We start from the raw sequence: 15,972 nt of genomic DNA, 5'->3' as shown, positions 1-15,972 counted from the left end.
TATATGTCGAGGGGTCTTTTTTCTTTGGTGCAGCCTATTTGGGGTTCGGTATGCTTCTTGTACTTTCATGGGCATGTCCTTCTTCAGATTTGGAAAGTTTTTCTCGATGATTTTGTTGAATATGTTTTCAGCACCTTTGAGCTGGGCTTCCTCACCTTCCTCTATGCCTATTATTCTTAGGTTTGGCCTTTTCATGGTGTCCCACATTTCCTGGATATTGTGTGTTAAGGATTTGTTAGTTATGATTTTCTTTGGTCGATGAATCTATTTCTTCTAGTTTATCTTCTGCATCTGAGATTCTCTCTTCCATCTCTTGAATTCTATTGGTTATGCTTGTGTCCGTGGTTTCCGATTTTTTGCCCAGCTTTTCAATTTCCAGCTTTCCTTCCATTTGTGTTGCCTTTATTTTCTCAATTTCGGTTTTCAAATCTTGAACCGTTTCCTTCACCTGGTTAATTGTTTTTTCTTGGCTTTCTGTACTTTCCTTAAGGAATTTGTTCATTTCTTCCACTTTTTTGTTTGTTTTTTCCTCTATTTCTTTAAGGGATTTTCTCATATCTTCTTTGAGGGCCTCTATCATTTTTATGATGGTGATTTTTAAGTCGTACCCTTCTGCTTCCTCTGCTTTGTTGTTGTGCTCCTTTTTTTTTTTTTTTTTTTTTTTATTTTTTGTTGTGTTATTTTTTTTTTTTTTTTTTTTAGTTGTTTTTTTTTTTTTTTTTTTTCCTATTTTTTTTTCTTTTGGTTTTTGTTGTGGTTTTTTCCTCTTTTTTTTGTCCTTTCCCGAAGGGGGTTTTTGGGTTAAAGATTTTATGTCTGTATCTCTGTGTGGTCCAAGCTCTCTAGGAGGCTTTTCTCTGGCCAATAGCCGGCAGAAGAGGACGAGGGCTGGAGTGGAACTTGAGAAGGTTTTGCAGGGTAGTGGGATCTCACTGGAAACTGGCGCTCTCCAGCTGAGACCTCGTTCTTTGGCAGGGGCCCGGATTTGTGGGTCAAGGATCTTGCCTGCAGGAACTCCAAGTGGACCAGCAGAGATAGGCGGATCTCTGGGAGGGGCCTGGGACTCCAGCAGAGGACTGGAGGCGGGGTCAGGGACCAAGCTGGTGGAAATTACAGGTGGTCCCACGTGGATAGTCAGGTCTCCTTTGTTCGGAGTTGCTCCAAGAGGTCTCCGAAGTAGGGTGGACTGTTGGCTCCACCCTCTGTCCCAGTGCTCAACCAGAGCGGCAGGACCGTAGGTGGGGTAGGGCACAGGGTGGGGGGGGTAGGCTGGAGGTTGGGATGGGTGGGGGTGTATCAGAGCTCCAAGGGTGCTCTCAAAGGGGACCGGAGACAGGAGCAGCAGGATCAGGGGCCAATCCAGGGAGTTCAGGCGGGGGAGGGGGAAAAGAGGTTGAAGGGGACAGGCAGCCCCGATTGGGCCCAGACTCACCTCTGGCCAATAGCCAGCAGAAGAGGACGAGGGCTGGGCTGGAACTTGAGAAGGTTTTGCAGGGTAGTGGGATCTCACTGGAAACTGGCGCTCTCCAGCTGAGACCTCGTTCTTTGGCAGGGGCCCGGATTTGGGGGTCAAGGATCTTGCCTGCAGGAACTCCAAGTGGACCCGCAGAGATAGCTTTTATTGAGTATTTTTGCATCGATGTTCATCAGGGATATTGGTCTGTAGTTTTCTTTCTTAGTTCTGTCTTTGTCAGGCTTGGGTACCAAGGTTATTGTGGCCTCATAAAAAGAGTTTGGCAATGAACCTTCTGTCTCTATCTTGTGGAACAGTTTGAGGAGTAGTGGTATTAGTTCTTCCTTGAATGTCTGGTAGAATTCTGCACTGAATCCATCTGGCCCTGGACTTTTTTTGGTTGGAAGGCTTTCGATGACTGCTTCTATTTCATTGCAGGTTATTGTTCTGTTTAAGTTGTTTTTCTGTTCTTTATTTAATTTTGGTAAGTGATAGTTATCCAGAAACTTGTCCATTTCCTTTGACTCTTCAATTTTTGTGGAATACTGGTTTTTAAAGTATGACCTGAAAATTGTCTGCATTTCCTTTGTGTCCTTTGTTATGTTCCCCTTTTCGTTTCTGATTTTGTTAATTTGCATGTTCTCTCTCTGCTTTTTCGTTAATTTAGATAAAGGTTTGTCTATTTTGTTGATTTTCTCAAAAAACCAACTCTTCGTTGCATTGATTTTTTTTGTATTGTTTTCCTGGTTTCTATTTTGTTGATTTCAGCCCTCAAGTTGATTATTTCCTGGTGTCTACTCCTATGGCGTGAGTTCGCTTCTCTCTGTTATAATGTTTGCAGTTGTGCTGTTAATTCTCTTATGTGACTATTCTCTGTTTTCTTCATATGGGCACTTCTTGCAATGAACTTCCCTCATAGCACTGATTTCAAGGTGTCCCATAAGTTCGGGTATGTTGTGTCCTTATTCTCGTTGAATATTAGAAAGTCTTTAATTTCTTTATTTCTTCTTTGACCCAGGTGTGGTGCAATTGCAAATTGTTCAGTTTCCATGAGTTTGCAGGTTTTCTGCTATTTGTGTTGTTGTTGAAGTCCAATTTTAAAGCATGGTGGTCCGATAAGATACAGGGGACTATTTCTATTCTCTTGTATCTGTTGAGGTTTGTTATGTCTCCTAGTATGTGGTCGATTTTAGAGAAGGTTCCATGTGGAGCAGAGAAGAAGGTATATTCTTTTGTCTTTGGATGGAATGTTCTATAGATGTCTGTTAGCCCCAGTTGAGACATAACTTCTGTTAATTCTTTTGTTTCTTTGTTGAGTTTCTGATTTGTGGTCCTGTCTAGTGTTGAGAGTGGTGTATTGAAGTCTCCCACTATAAGTGTGTGAGGTTTTATATGAGCTTTGAGTTTTAGTAGCATTTCTTTTACGAATGTGGGTGACTTTGTATTAGGGGCATAGATGTTCAGAACTGAGACTTTGTGTTGATGGATTCTGCAAAGAATCCGAAATGACCATCTTCATCTCTTTTGATCAATTTTGATCTAACTTGTCTAACTTGTTAGATATTAGGATAGCCATGCCTGCTTGCTTCTTGGTTCCATTTGATTGGAAAATCTTTTCCCAACCCTTTACCCTGAGGTAATGTCTATCTTTGAAGCTTAGATGTGTTTCTTGTATGCAACAGAAGGATAGATTCTGTCTTCGTATCCATTCTGTTAGCCTGTGTCTTTTTATAGGTGAGTTGAGACCATTAATGTTGACAGTGAGTAAGGACCATTGATTGTTGATGCTTGTTTGATTTAGGTTTGTTGTTGGCAGTGGTATTGTGAATATATTTGTTCTGCTTTACCCTTGGTTTCTGGTGTAGTTAGATTATCTGTTGCCTACATTCTTGTGGGCGTAGGTACCTTCCTTGGGTTGGAGTTTTCCTTCCAGTACTTTCTGTAGAGCTGGATTTGTAGATACGTAATGAAAATCTGGTTTTGTCATTAAATATCTTATTTTCTCCATCTATAGTGATTGAGAGTTTTGCTGGGTACAGTAGCCTAGGCTGGCATCCATGTTTTCTTAATAATTGTAGAACTTCATTCCAGGACCTTCTGGCCTTGAGTGTTTCCATGGAGAAGTCAGGTAATTTTGATAGGTCTGCCTAATATGTTACCTGTCCTTTTTCCTTCGCTGCTCTTAATATTCTTTCTTTATTCTGTATGCTAGGTGTTTTGATTATTATATGTCGAGGGGTCTTTTTTCTTTGGTGCAGCCTATTTGGGGTTCGGTATGCTTCTTACACTTTCATGGGCATGTCCTTCTTTAGATTGGGAAAGTTTTCCTCGATGATTTTTTTGAATATGTTTTCGGCACCTTTGAGCTGGGCTTCCTCACCTTCCTCTATGCCTATTATTGTTAGGTTTGGCCTTTTTTCATGGTGTCCCACATTTCCTGGATGTTTTGTGTTAAGGATTTGTTGGAGTTATGATTTTCTTTGGTCGATGAATCTATTTCTTCTAGTTTATCTTATGCGCCTGAGATTCTCTCTTCCATCTCTTGAATTCTATTGGTTATGCTTGTGTCCGTAGTTGCCGATTTTTTGCCCAGCTTTTCAATTTCCAGCATTCCTTCCGTTTGTGTTGCCTTTATTTTCTCAATTTCAGTTTTCAAGTCTTGAACCGTTTCCTTCACCTGGTTAATTGTTTTTTCTTGGCTTTCTGTACTTTCCTTAAGGAATTTGTCCATTTCTTCCACCTTTTTTGTTTGTTTTTTCCTCCATTTCTTTAAGGGATTTTCTCACATTTTCTTTGAGGGCTCTATTATTTTTTATGACGGTAATTTTTAAGTGTTCCCTTCTGCTTCCTCTTCTTTGTTGTGTTCCATTCTAGTTGGTGTAGATTCCCTAGATTCTGGTGGTGTCATGCTTGTCTTTCTGTTGTTAGGTGTTTTCTTGTATTGCTGTCTTCCTATAGCTTCTTCCAATAGGTGTTGGTGGGGTCTTCCCCTTTCTCTGTGGTACTTCTCTGGTGGGCTTATGTGGGTCAGAGGTTCAATATCTGTAGCTCTGGGTGGTCCAAGCTCTATAGGAGGTCTCTCCGCAGACAGGGACCCTGGGATGGGGTTAGGGATGAGGAACAAGTAGAAGATGTCTGTAGAAACTCAGAGTGGTCCTTTAGAGATAGGTGCGTCTTTGGGAGGGGACCGGTCTCCAGCAGAGGATTTAAGTTGGGGGTGAGAGACCAAGCAGGTGGGAATTACGGGTGGTCCCATGTGGAGAGGCCGGTCTCCTGTGTTCAGATTAGCTCTGAGAAGTCCCCCCCGACGTCGTGTGAACTCTAGCCAATGGCTCTAGCCAATGGTTGGCAGAAGAGGACAAAGGCTGGGCTGATACTCTGGATGTTTCTGCAGAGATAGTTGGATCTCACTGGGAACTGGCACTCTCCAGCTGAGGCCTCTTTCTTTAACAGAGGCCCTGCTTTGGGGGTCAAGGATCTTGCTGGGGGGAACTCAGAGTGGACCAGCAGAGATAGGAGGATCTTTGGGAGGGGCCGGGAACTCCAGCAGAGGACTGGAGGTGGGGGGGGTGGTTCAGAGACCAAGCAGGTGGCAATTACAAGTGGTCCTGCATGGATAGGCAGGTCTCCTTTGTTCAGAGTTGCTCTGAGAAGTCCCCGAAGTCGGGTGGACTGTTGGCTCCACCCTCTGTCCCAGTGCTCAACCAGAGGGCAGTCGGCAGGGCAGGGCACAGGGTGGGGGGGCAGGCACACGGTGATTATGGGTGGGGGGGGTCTATCAGAGCTCCAAGAGTGCTCTTGATGGGGACAGGACACAGGAGCAGCGGGATCAGGGGCCAACCTAAGGAGTTGGGGGGGTGTAGGGGAGAGGCCTCCCCAATTGGGCCCATACACCTATAGTCAATGGCTGGCGGAAGAGGACAAAGGCTGGGCTGATACTGGGAAGTTTCTTCAGGATAGTCAGGTCTCACTGGGAACTGGCACTCTCCAATTATGTTTTTAATTGGTTAACCCTTAGAGTGTTGTTAAACAACTTAGCTAACATTGCATGCTGTTGTTAGAGCAGTGTTCTCCTATCTTAGGTCCTGTTTATGTTTCAGGCTTTCCTAGTAGGGTCCTTTTATAGCTAAAGATCATTGCCATTGGTTTTTATACAATGGTGTATCTAGAATATGTAGACTTCAGTTCTTTTTTATTCTTTAATGACTTTGGTATTTTACAATGGCCTTTGGTTTTGGTGTGCTTGTTTTCTTGTGATTTACACTGGTGTGAAATGGGCAATAGTAGTATGACACTGAGCCAATATAATACCAGTGCTTGTTTGTATTGCCAAGTTCAACATTTGAAATACAGGATTTTGTATTCTTTTTAAAAATTTACTTATGACTATTCTATATATGCATGTGGGGGTTGGAGGTCAACCTAGTGGAGGCAGTTCTCTCCTTCACCTTCATGTGCTTTCTGGGGATTAGACTCAGATGATCAGGCTGGCCCAGCAAGTTCTTTACCTGCTAACTATCTCTCTGGCCCAGTTTTTTTATTAGAATAAAAAATTTTATATGTTTGTTATAAACATGATGCTAAGATGTATTGATAGTTAAATAGTAAAATATATATTGATAGTAAAATAGTTTTCATAGTAAAATTAACATGCATTGTGTTATAGTTAGTCCAACTAATAAGATCTCAGTAAGGTATATTATTATGAGTTTTATTCTTATATTTTGTATTAGATCTTTAGGCTTAATTATCCTTTATCTTTGCTACAGATATTTTCTGTATATCTCTGACCTACATTTTCTCATATCCTGTCCCTTAAACCTGTTAACCATGGTTTATTCTCTTTATATCATCTTCTTTTATATTTAAAATATAAGGTTGAGAAATAGTCTTTTTGGGTCCTCCCAAATTCAAATCTTACTTTATTCTTTTGAGGCCCTCCCAAATTCAAATCTTTATTCTTTTGAGGTAGGATCTTGTTATATGTATCTCAACTGTCATCCTGCCTCAGCCTCCCACATGCTTAGATTACAGACATGTGTCACTATGTCTGTATCTTCTTAAGCTACGTTGTGTGTATCCATGTGTCTGATATATTAAAAGCATTAAACATAACTAATGTGGTGAATACATTATTCATGCCGGCTATTGGTGGTACACTCCTTTAATCCTAGCACTGGAGAGGCAGAGGCAGGTGGATTTCTGTGAATTCAAGGTCAGCCTGGTCTACAGAGAGAGTTCTAGAACAGGCCCCATAGCTACAGAGAAACCCTGTCTTGAAAAACCAAAAAAAAGAAAAAGAAAAAAGTACATTAAAATCTAATGATCTGCTGCCTCATAGATGCTTATTTGTAAAGTGGCAGTATGTTAGAAGTATAGTATGCCATAAGGAAGAATCATTCTTAATTTTAAAAAAGCTCTGAAGTTTACTTTCATTCATGATGTGCTAAGAACTTCTCAAAGATTTTGTGGCCATGGAAATAGGAATTCATACACTACATTTTACAGTCCTATTACTACTTGCTGGCAAATCATGTTGCTTTGTTCTCTTTTCTTATTAATAGAGGGGCCTTATCTCTCTACTAGGTGTTCCATTCCCGAAGAATTTCATGTCCGTGGCAAAAACAATTCTCAAACGACTCTTTAGAGTTTATGCTCACATTTATCACCAACATTTTGATCCTGTGATCCAGCTTCAGGAGGAAGCACATCTCAATACATCTTTCAAGCACTTTATTTTTTTTGTTCAGGTAAGTTGACTCATAAGGCTTTTTTTGCTTCATGTTTATTTTTAGAATTCTGTGATGAATATACAACATCAGAACTCCTAACACTTTCCATGGTGTAATGACAGTCCTTTTGCGTCTTAATTTCATTAGTCTACCAGTTCATGGTGGCAACTCTGAAAACAGTTCCAGGACCACTTGTCTTGCTTGGACTGCGTCAATTTTTAGGCTACATGATGGGCTAAATAAGAAATCTGAATAGTGAGTCTGATATGATGTTACTTGTCTATAATCTTGGCACTCAAGAGGCTTAAGTGTAAGGATTGAGATCAAGGGCAACAAGCAAAACCAAAGGACAAAATATTCTTCCTTTGAAAGTGTTTGTTTTACTTTACTCTGTAGCCATAAAGTATACTGTTTGCTATGTGCTAGCAAGTGGTGGGGAGTCAATTTAGAGTATTTATACATCTTATCCTCCTAGCAACACTTTGATTAAGAGGATCACTTGCTTGTGCCTCGGAACTTAGAGAATCTTGCTCTGACCCATACAGTCTAGGCACTACAGGGCCAACAACATAGTCACATGGTATGTATCCCATCTATTCTTAGTCTGGCCACCATAGATCTGAGGGGGTAGGCTTGTAATATTAAGTCTCACAACTATCTCTGATGAGATCTGTTGTCCTCTTCTGGTATGCATGAATGCATGAGGGCAGAAAGCTGAATACAAAACAAACAAAAAATCTTAAAAGGAACAGATATAGTACCTTGGTTATTAGCAGTTTCCACTTACTGATTGGTAGTGTGTTCCAGGCTTTACATGACGTAGTTAACAGTGGTTACCACATTTAGTTTCCATAATAATTTTCTGAGTTAAGGGGGATTTATTTTTATATTATAATGTGAAAACAGCATCAAGAATGTCATGTGATTTCTTTAAGGTAGTGAATGTTTTTTAAAAAATGAAGTTTACTTTTACTTCAGAAGCTTGTATTCATAATAATCTGCTTTGGGATTAGAAGTGAATAATGTTTTGCTGTTTGTAGGAGTTCAACCTTATTGACAGAAGAGAACTTGCACCACTCCAAGAACTGATTGAGAAACTCACCTCAAAGGACAGATAAAAGGATGAAAAGCTGCAGTTCTTCCTCCACGGGAGCTATATGGCTGTATTTGGGCCTTTGTTATATTTTGTTTTTATGTGGATTGTTTGTCTTAGGTTTGGAGGCTTGCTTGGATTCCCTTTTCTCTTCTGAATATATAAAATCATTTTGTTGTTAGAGGAAGCTAAGATTCATTTTCTACCTTTGAAAAGGGCGAATTTTGTCTTAGTGTTGTATAGTGTTTTCTTTCTTTTTTTTTATGTTTTCTTTTTATTAACCTGGTTTTGGTTACTTGAGGACTTTTAAAGATATTGTATGCTGGAAACAAGTAACTGACTGAAATGCAGATGGATTGGACTCTGTTGTGTAAATTGTGGCCCACTTTGAAGTCCCTAAAAAAAGACTTATGTGTTCTTAAGTGCCTTGATAGGCTCACTTCTGAGGTGCAAAGCACAGATATAGGACTGAGCAGAGCTTGAAACAATATTAGAATTTCTATCTAGGGCACTTACTTGTGCATGTTGTAAAGTAATCTGTTATAAAAGCCATAGTTTACTCAAGTTGATGATATCCAGCTTTTACTACATTGAAAAAACATAATTTGTAAAGTTGTGCATGTAGAACATAAATGTAAAACAACAAAAATCATTTCTTAATTATTTTTGACATAATTTGTAAAGATGTGCATGTAGAACAAATCTAAAACAACAAAATTCTTAATTATTTTTGATATTGTCTAACATATTCTGTTCAATAGATATTTAAAGTTCTACAAGCAGGTCTTTTTCCATCTCTTAATATCTGTGATATTGAAATTTGAGGATGTTGAAATGTAATAGCTATTGCATTTCAACTTCTTTTTACATGCTAAGTGCACTGTAAGTGTAAAACTTCAGGTTATTTATAGACTTGCCATCTTCAGAAAGGATGCTGAACTGCGAGGTTTCCTAGCAATTGCCAAATGAGCCATAAGTGCAGAACTCCCTTGTACTTCAAAGAGGGAGGAAAGATGAGAATGGTTGGTGTCAGGCATCAGTTTGTTTGGGAAATCAAAAGAGAAAGGATTAAGTGTGGGGAGTCAAATTCTAGAAAGTCCTGTTTTAAAACCTTGGGATAGAATAGTGTTTATTACTTATAAACAAAGTCTTAAAGGCTTCCTTTTAGAAATCAGCTTCCATGAGAAGTTAAAAATAAATACTTAGTTTTAGGTACAGACATTAAACATGGAATTTAATGACTATTTGGGGAAATCAATCACTTTTTAGCATTTCCATTCAGTGAATGGAGCTGGTATTTGCCTGTCATTTTAAATGATACACTACCTTGATTATTGGTGCAGTATGAAGCATCCTGACTTCTTATTTTTCCACTGTGAAATCTGTTTTCTTTGTGGTAATATCAAATAATGAAAATGCTAGCTCAGCAGTTAATAACTTTTCATTTTAGTTGATGTGATGTTCTGTTGAATTGTCATCCTCAATTACAAGTTTAGGAATTTGGTTTCTAGAATAAATATTGAGCCCCCCCCCACCAGTTTTGTTCTTGAGAAATACTCTTTTCATATTCTGTTATAATTTTGTCAGTTTGGCTAAATCTGTCTTCCTTTCTCTTTTTCTCTCTGTAGTTAGAGACACATGCCTTTCCCCTAATAAAGTAGAAATGTTTGCTCTGAATTCGTATGCAAGTACATAGTGGAGGAGTCTAAAGTGAAGTAAATTTGGTTTTGTCAATAACAAGTGTACAGTAATAGAATTGAATGCCCTTGCAACTATGATCACTAGGAACTGCCTTTTTCTCCATTTCGTTTCTCTAGTGGTGATTGCTCACCAAGTACCAATAATAAGGAACAAAAGAGCTTGGAAAAGGTAGATAATACTGGGCATTTATTAGTAGTGTTTATTTATGAACTGACAGCTACCTAATTTTCTTAAAATATTTTTTTTTAAGTATCTAAATAGTATCATGCATTATGTGTTGCTTCAGAATTCTGATGTGAGTCCTCTCTGTACAGGAAATGAAACCCATAATTACTCACTGAAAGTCTTCCACAGTATATTGACTTCATATCACTCTAGAAACTAGGGGCTTCCATAGCAGTACCATGTAGAGAGATAAGTGAGTGAGAGGTTGTTTCTGGTCCTTTAAGCCTTACATACAGTATGCTGTAAGAATGGAGAAGTAGTCCTAGAAATGAGTGCTTGGTAGTAGGACTTACCTTCCCACTATACTAGGTAGGAGTTATTTTCACTGTGCCAGAATCTCAGGTGCCATGGTTCCAAGTAGTTCCTCAGTATGGGGAAATGAGAAAAGTGTGTGTGTGTGTGTGTGTGTGTGTGTGTGTGTGTGTGTGTGTGTATGTGTGTGTGTGTGTATGTGTGTATATATATATATATATATATATATATATATGTATGTATGTATATATATATATATATGGTAAGAAAGAGTGGTTCTCTTGGGGAAAGGCCTGGCAAGTGTACATGGTGGTAGATGGCTATAAGTCAGGAAACACTAGGACTCAAGAGAATCAGTTTAATAAAAACTTGCTTTGAGAGTACAGTGCCCTTTTATAAAATGAGTATCAAAGTTTATTTTGCAGGAGAGCTTCCTTATATTTTCAGATCCTTTAATTTATAAATAATTACCTCTGTTTTTCTTTTTTTTTTTTTTTTTTTGAGACTGGGTCTCTATGTAGCCATGGCTACCCTGGAACTCACTATGTAGACCAGGTTGGTCTCAAACTCACAGAGATCCCTTGCCTATGTACCGTATATGCTAGAATTAAAGGTATGCACTACAACGTGTGGCTACCCCATTTTTATACAGTTGTGAAAGTTCAAGTTGGGCCGGGTGTTGTTGGCGCATGCTTTTAATTCCAGCAGAAGCAAGCAGATCTCTGTGAGTTCAAGGACAGAGCTAGTTCCAGGACAGACTCCAAAGCTACAGAGAAATCCTGTCTCGAAAACCAAAAAAGTTCAAGTTGTTTTCCTCACTTTTTCATAAGCTCATCCCATACAATTGAATGTAGTAAGTTATCATTATGTTGTTTGGTTATATGTGGGTACGATGAAGCAAGTTTTAGGAGTGATTTAGTTGTGGAGTAGTGGGGATGAAAAAAGCTGACTGAGTTAAATGTTTGTGTGAACAGTAGGTGGTGCTGCTGGCCTTGTTCACTTGCTGACTTGGTTCTTCCACTCCCCCACAAAAGCCATGCCTTAGATTGCCCCCAGACCGTGGGCGTGTGTGTTGGTGGGTGGCTTTGGAGCTCTGTGCATTTGAAAATGGAAGTTTAGGTTATTGCCTAAATTCTCTGTTGTAAATTTTAAGTGGTCAACATAAAATGTATTAGGTAGCAGAGTATATTTTTAATGAGTATTTCTGACTGAGTTACTACCTGGATTATCAGGATGGATGAAGCACTACAATCTCTTCCCAGAAAATAGAAATATGGTATTTATATTTTGCATATGTACTCACTAGGTTTCATGTTATTTGTAATGAGTATTTTCCATGCTTATGGGAAAAGTAGCAAAACAACAGATTTCTTTTGTAGCTTTGTCTACACCCTCTCTGAGAGAGGTTTTGATAACCACTGAAATGGTAGATTATGTGAGATGCAAGTACTAAGTTGTGGAACTTTTTTTAAAAATGAGTATGTTGAACCTTAACATCCAAATGAGAGTTGACTTTCAAAGCAGTTCTCTTTGGATCACAGTTTATTTCAATTATGTTGCAAAGTATATTTCTAGAACTTTGTAATGTATCATTGGTGCTTTGAGAATTGGCTTATGACTACATAAGAAAAAGCAGTTTTATCTTTTCAGTTGCACAAAAACAATATTTGAAACTTAATAGAACTCACATTAGTTACTAAATCAAGTTCATTACCTTGGCTTTCCTTTGAGAACCAAGCCAGTGTTTTATGCTCTAAATCTTCAGAGAAGACTGCTAAAGACATTAACTGCATCACAGACTAGAATAGTTTCCTGATATCACAATTACAAGTAGGAACCATAATTTACATGTGAAAACATTTTTAAAAATTCAGTTTAATTACTTTGTATTTAAATAGAATTTTAAACCTAAAGTCTTTCTCTAGAACTTGCTCTGTTTCTTCCCCCTCCCTTTTCCTTAAAAGTTTTGAATTGTGTAGGATAGTTTTGATTGCGAGGATAGTATGGAAAAGTGGATGCATTTTTTTTAAAACAGCAATTCAAAGAAACAAAGTCTTTACCTCTGTTGTATTCTGTTTTATTTTAAACAGGTTTTTCTTTTAATCTGACTTTTAATTAAAGACTAGATAGAAGTTGATGTACAGGAAAATTGGAATAAAATTTTATTATTATGCAAAATTTTAACCTGCCTATCATGAATAGCATTTAAAATTATGTAAGCATTCAGCACATATCATTCATACCATTAAATTCTTTAAAAAAACTTTTTTTACTTTTTGTTTTTTCATAACATTAAATTCGGATTGTCTTTTGAAAATATACTGAACCAAAAGTTTATTTGTAATTTGGAATGTGATTGCATATTAGGAAAACATCTTATTTTGAAACTTATATGACATATTAAAGAATTTACCCCTTATAAACACAGCTCAGTCTTGAAGTATTGCTCCTAATGGACTTTAAGCATTAGGATTTTGCCATAACATAGAGATTTTACCATAGGAGCCTCTGTTACCAGCATGATTATATATGAGTAATAAATAAAGATCTGTTTCAAGATTTAATAGGAAAGTTTAACAAACAGCAGACATGCAATAGGATTTGAATGCAAATGGTTTGAATTTTTAAGGCTTTCCTCAGAAGTTCATCAGTGAGAATTAGTTTTGAATGTATGAGACTGCCATCCTCTCTGTCCACCACTCATAGTTGTACTCTGACAGAAGGGAAGGATATACAAACTAAAATATTGAGCCCTCAGTTTTATAAGTGTGTGGTGCAAGTTCCTCATGCAAATTCCTCTTCCCTTTCTTCTTCCTTCCCTCCCTCCCGCTCTCCCTCTTTTGCATACAGTGCTACACAATTCTCAAACATGAAATCACTGGCCTTTACGGATTCGTGGTTTCCCACTCTGCATCTGTCATGTACACCTGCTCACATTCACTCAAGGCTGATTTTACAGTTTATCATTGTTAGTAGTTCTGAAGCATTGTTGACATACAGGTTTTCTTTTGTTTGCTTGGCAGGTTTTTGGTTTTTTTGTTTTTTCTTTTTTAATGTCACCAAAGCTGCAGCTATTGGTAATATAAAGTAACAATTTTCTAATTTCTCTCATAATTATTCTTATAGATGGATATTTCTTGTAGTTTTGCACAAATTTTTGTTTCTGAAATAAGTTGTATAGGTTGTAAAATATACTAGTGCATTTTCATTTCAGAACACCTTTTTTCCTTAAATTGTTTTGCAGAAATGACTATTTTTAGGGAAAATAGGTTTTTTATAGCTACTAAATTTTATTTGTTATTTTTGTATATGCATAACTAGGGTGGTGGAATCACTAATATTTTAGGGAAAAACCTTTGTTCTATTTGATTTTTTTTCCCTATACATTTTAAGGTATTATTTAAAATTGTTGGTAGAAATAGTGTCATGATAAAGTCAAATCATTTCTGAAGACAAAAATCAGAAATACTGCCAATTCCAAGTGATGGAGGCGGAAGGGCAGCATTCGCATTGTATACTTGCTTAAGATATGCATGGAGACAATAATCTGTTCTCATGAGGGGACAGGTTCTCTAGTAAGGTAGTTAGATGGGACAAAAATGATCTAAAATATGAACTGCAGTGTGGGCGCCATATTGTAAATTGTGCCAGGATTATACAAATTGTAGTTATCGATCAAAGTTTAATTGTTTCATTATTGTTCTTTTAAAGGAAACACTGAATGTCAGAAAATCTGTAATATGTTTTATTTGAGAGATGTAAATAATGTACACAGCCTCATGTGGTGGAATGGGAGGTATTTAAATTCTAGGTTTTTTTTTTTTTTTTAAAGGAAGAAAATGTTTATAAGAAAAAAAAATCCTAATAAATAGTTATGTTTGGCCATGAATCCTGACTTCACATTACTATTTATTTTTGTTATAGGTATTTCTACCCTGAACACATTTCAAAGCAACATGAAGGTATATAGAACATATTGAAAGTTTCAAAATTTGTTAGGCAGTACTTTCTCAGAATAGTGGAAGTTACCATCTACCTTACACTCCAGAAAACTAAAGTTCAGAAATTGTACATGTTATTGGGTTTAGGGCTTATATATGCCTGAATTTAATGTTTTCTTTAGTATATACTATTGCAGTGAAAACAAAGCAAAACTGTGGTAGAATATTATTTTAAGGTGTGTGACTTTTTTTTATGTTGCATTTGTTTAACTCTGTAAAGCTGTTGGTCCTAATGAAGAGCTATACGGCCAGTGGCAAGGCAGGAGCAAGGATAGGCGGGGCTGGCAGGCAAAGAGAATAAATTGAAGGAGGAAGAGGAGCAGCAAGAGAACAAGGAGAGGAGGATAACAGGGGCCAGCCAGCCATAGAGTAAGAAGGAAGTAAGATAAAAGTCCAGAGGGAAAGGTAGATGGGTTAATTCAAATTAAGAAAAACTGGCTAGCACCAAGCTTGCTAAGGTCGGCCACTCATAACTAAAAATAAGCCTCCGTGTGTGATTTATTTTTGAGCTGGGTGGCGGGATCCCCCAAAAGGCAAAAAGTAAAAAACAACCTCTGACACAAAACAGCATAATAATAAAATATTTGTGGACCTTTCTACTGAATTAAGAAATTATCTATTTTGCTGGGTGGTGGTAGCAAAGGCCTTTCAGCACTCAGGAAGCAGAGACAGATGAATCTCTGTGAGTTTGAGGCCAGCCTGGTCTACAGAGCGAGTTCAAGACAGTCTCCAAAGCTACAGAGAAACCCTGTCACAAAAGGTAATTTTATCTTCATTATAAATCGTTCCACATGTAAATATGGTGGAAAGCTGCTAAGGAACAACACACACACCACACACACACAATTTTATGTTTGTATATATGTACCAGTATGCATGCAGGAGCCTGTGGAGGTCAGAGGCATTGGATTCTCTGGATCTGGAGTTATAGATGGTTGTAAGCTGCCATGTGGAAGCTGGGAATAGAACCTGGGCCCTTTACAAAGGCAACCAGTACACTTAACCCATGAGCCATCACTCAGTCTCTTAATTGAAAACATTTTTTTCATTTTTTGTAAAATGTATTCTGATTATGGTTTCACTTCCCTCAACTCTTCCAAGACCCTGTGTCTCCACCCACCCAAATCTATACCCTCTTTTCTTATGAGAATACAAACAGGTTTTTAAAAATAGTAATAAAATACAATAAACACAAGCCAGCAGAGGATGAACAAACTACCAGGAGAAAATCAAGGTACAAGAAGCACAAATAGACTCAGACACACACACACACACACACACAAATATTAAAACATAACACTGGAAATTGTAATGTAAATTCAAAAGACCTGTAAGGAGAAAAAACAAAGCTAATGCCCAGACAAAGCATTGAGTCAAGGAATTTCCAAAAATGCCATTGACTATGTTTTGTGTTGGCCATTTACTGCTGGGGTATGTCCTTAAGAGTAGTTTGTATCCCCAGTGATGCTCCATTGGAAAAAACTAATTTTTCTTTTGCAAATGATTATCATTCAG

The 15,972-nt window shown here is 37.9% G+C and overlaps 1 protein-coding gene across 1 annotated transcript in view; it reads left to right on the top strand.

Moving 5' to 3' along the window:
• Mob1b (MOB kinase activator 1B) overlaps window positions 1–9,002 on the top strand; it is a 30,837-nt gene extending 21,835 nt beyond the window's left edge. Inside the window, exons 5-6 of the mRNA XM_051198101.1 lie at window positions 7,040–7,203; window positions 8,226–9,002. Of these exons, the coding sequence (XP_051054058.1) occupies window positions 7,040–7,203; window positions 8,226–8,303 (242 nt within the window). The 3' untranslated portion in view covers window positions 8,304–9,002. The remainder of the gene's footprint in view (window positions 1–7,039; window positions 7,204–8,225) is intronic.
• Window positions 9,003–15,972: the final 6,970 nt, after the last annotated feature.

The sequence above is a fragment of the Phodopus roborovskii genome, unplaced genomic scaffold, assembly GCF_943737965.1.
Source record: "Phodopus roborovskii unplaced genomic scaffold, PHOROB, whole genome shotgun sequence".
Taxonomy (NCBI): Eukaryota; Metazoa; Chordata; class Mammalia; order Rodentia; family Cricetidae; genus Phodopus; species Phodopus roborovskii.
The sequence above is the reverse complement of the archived record's forward strand: the minus strand, read 5'-3'. Positions and strand labels throughout refer to the sequence as shown.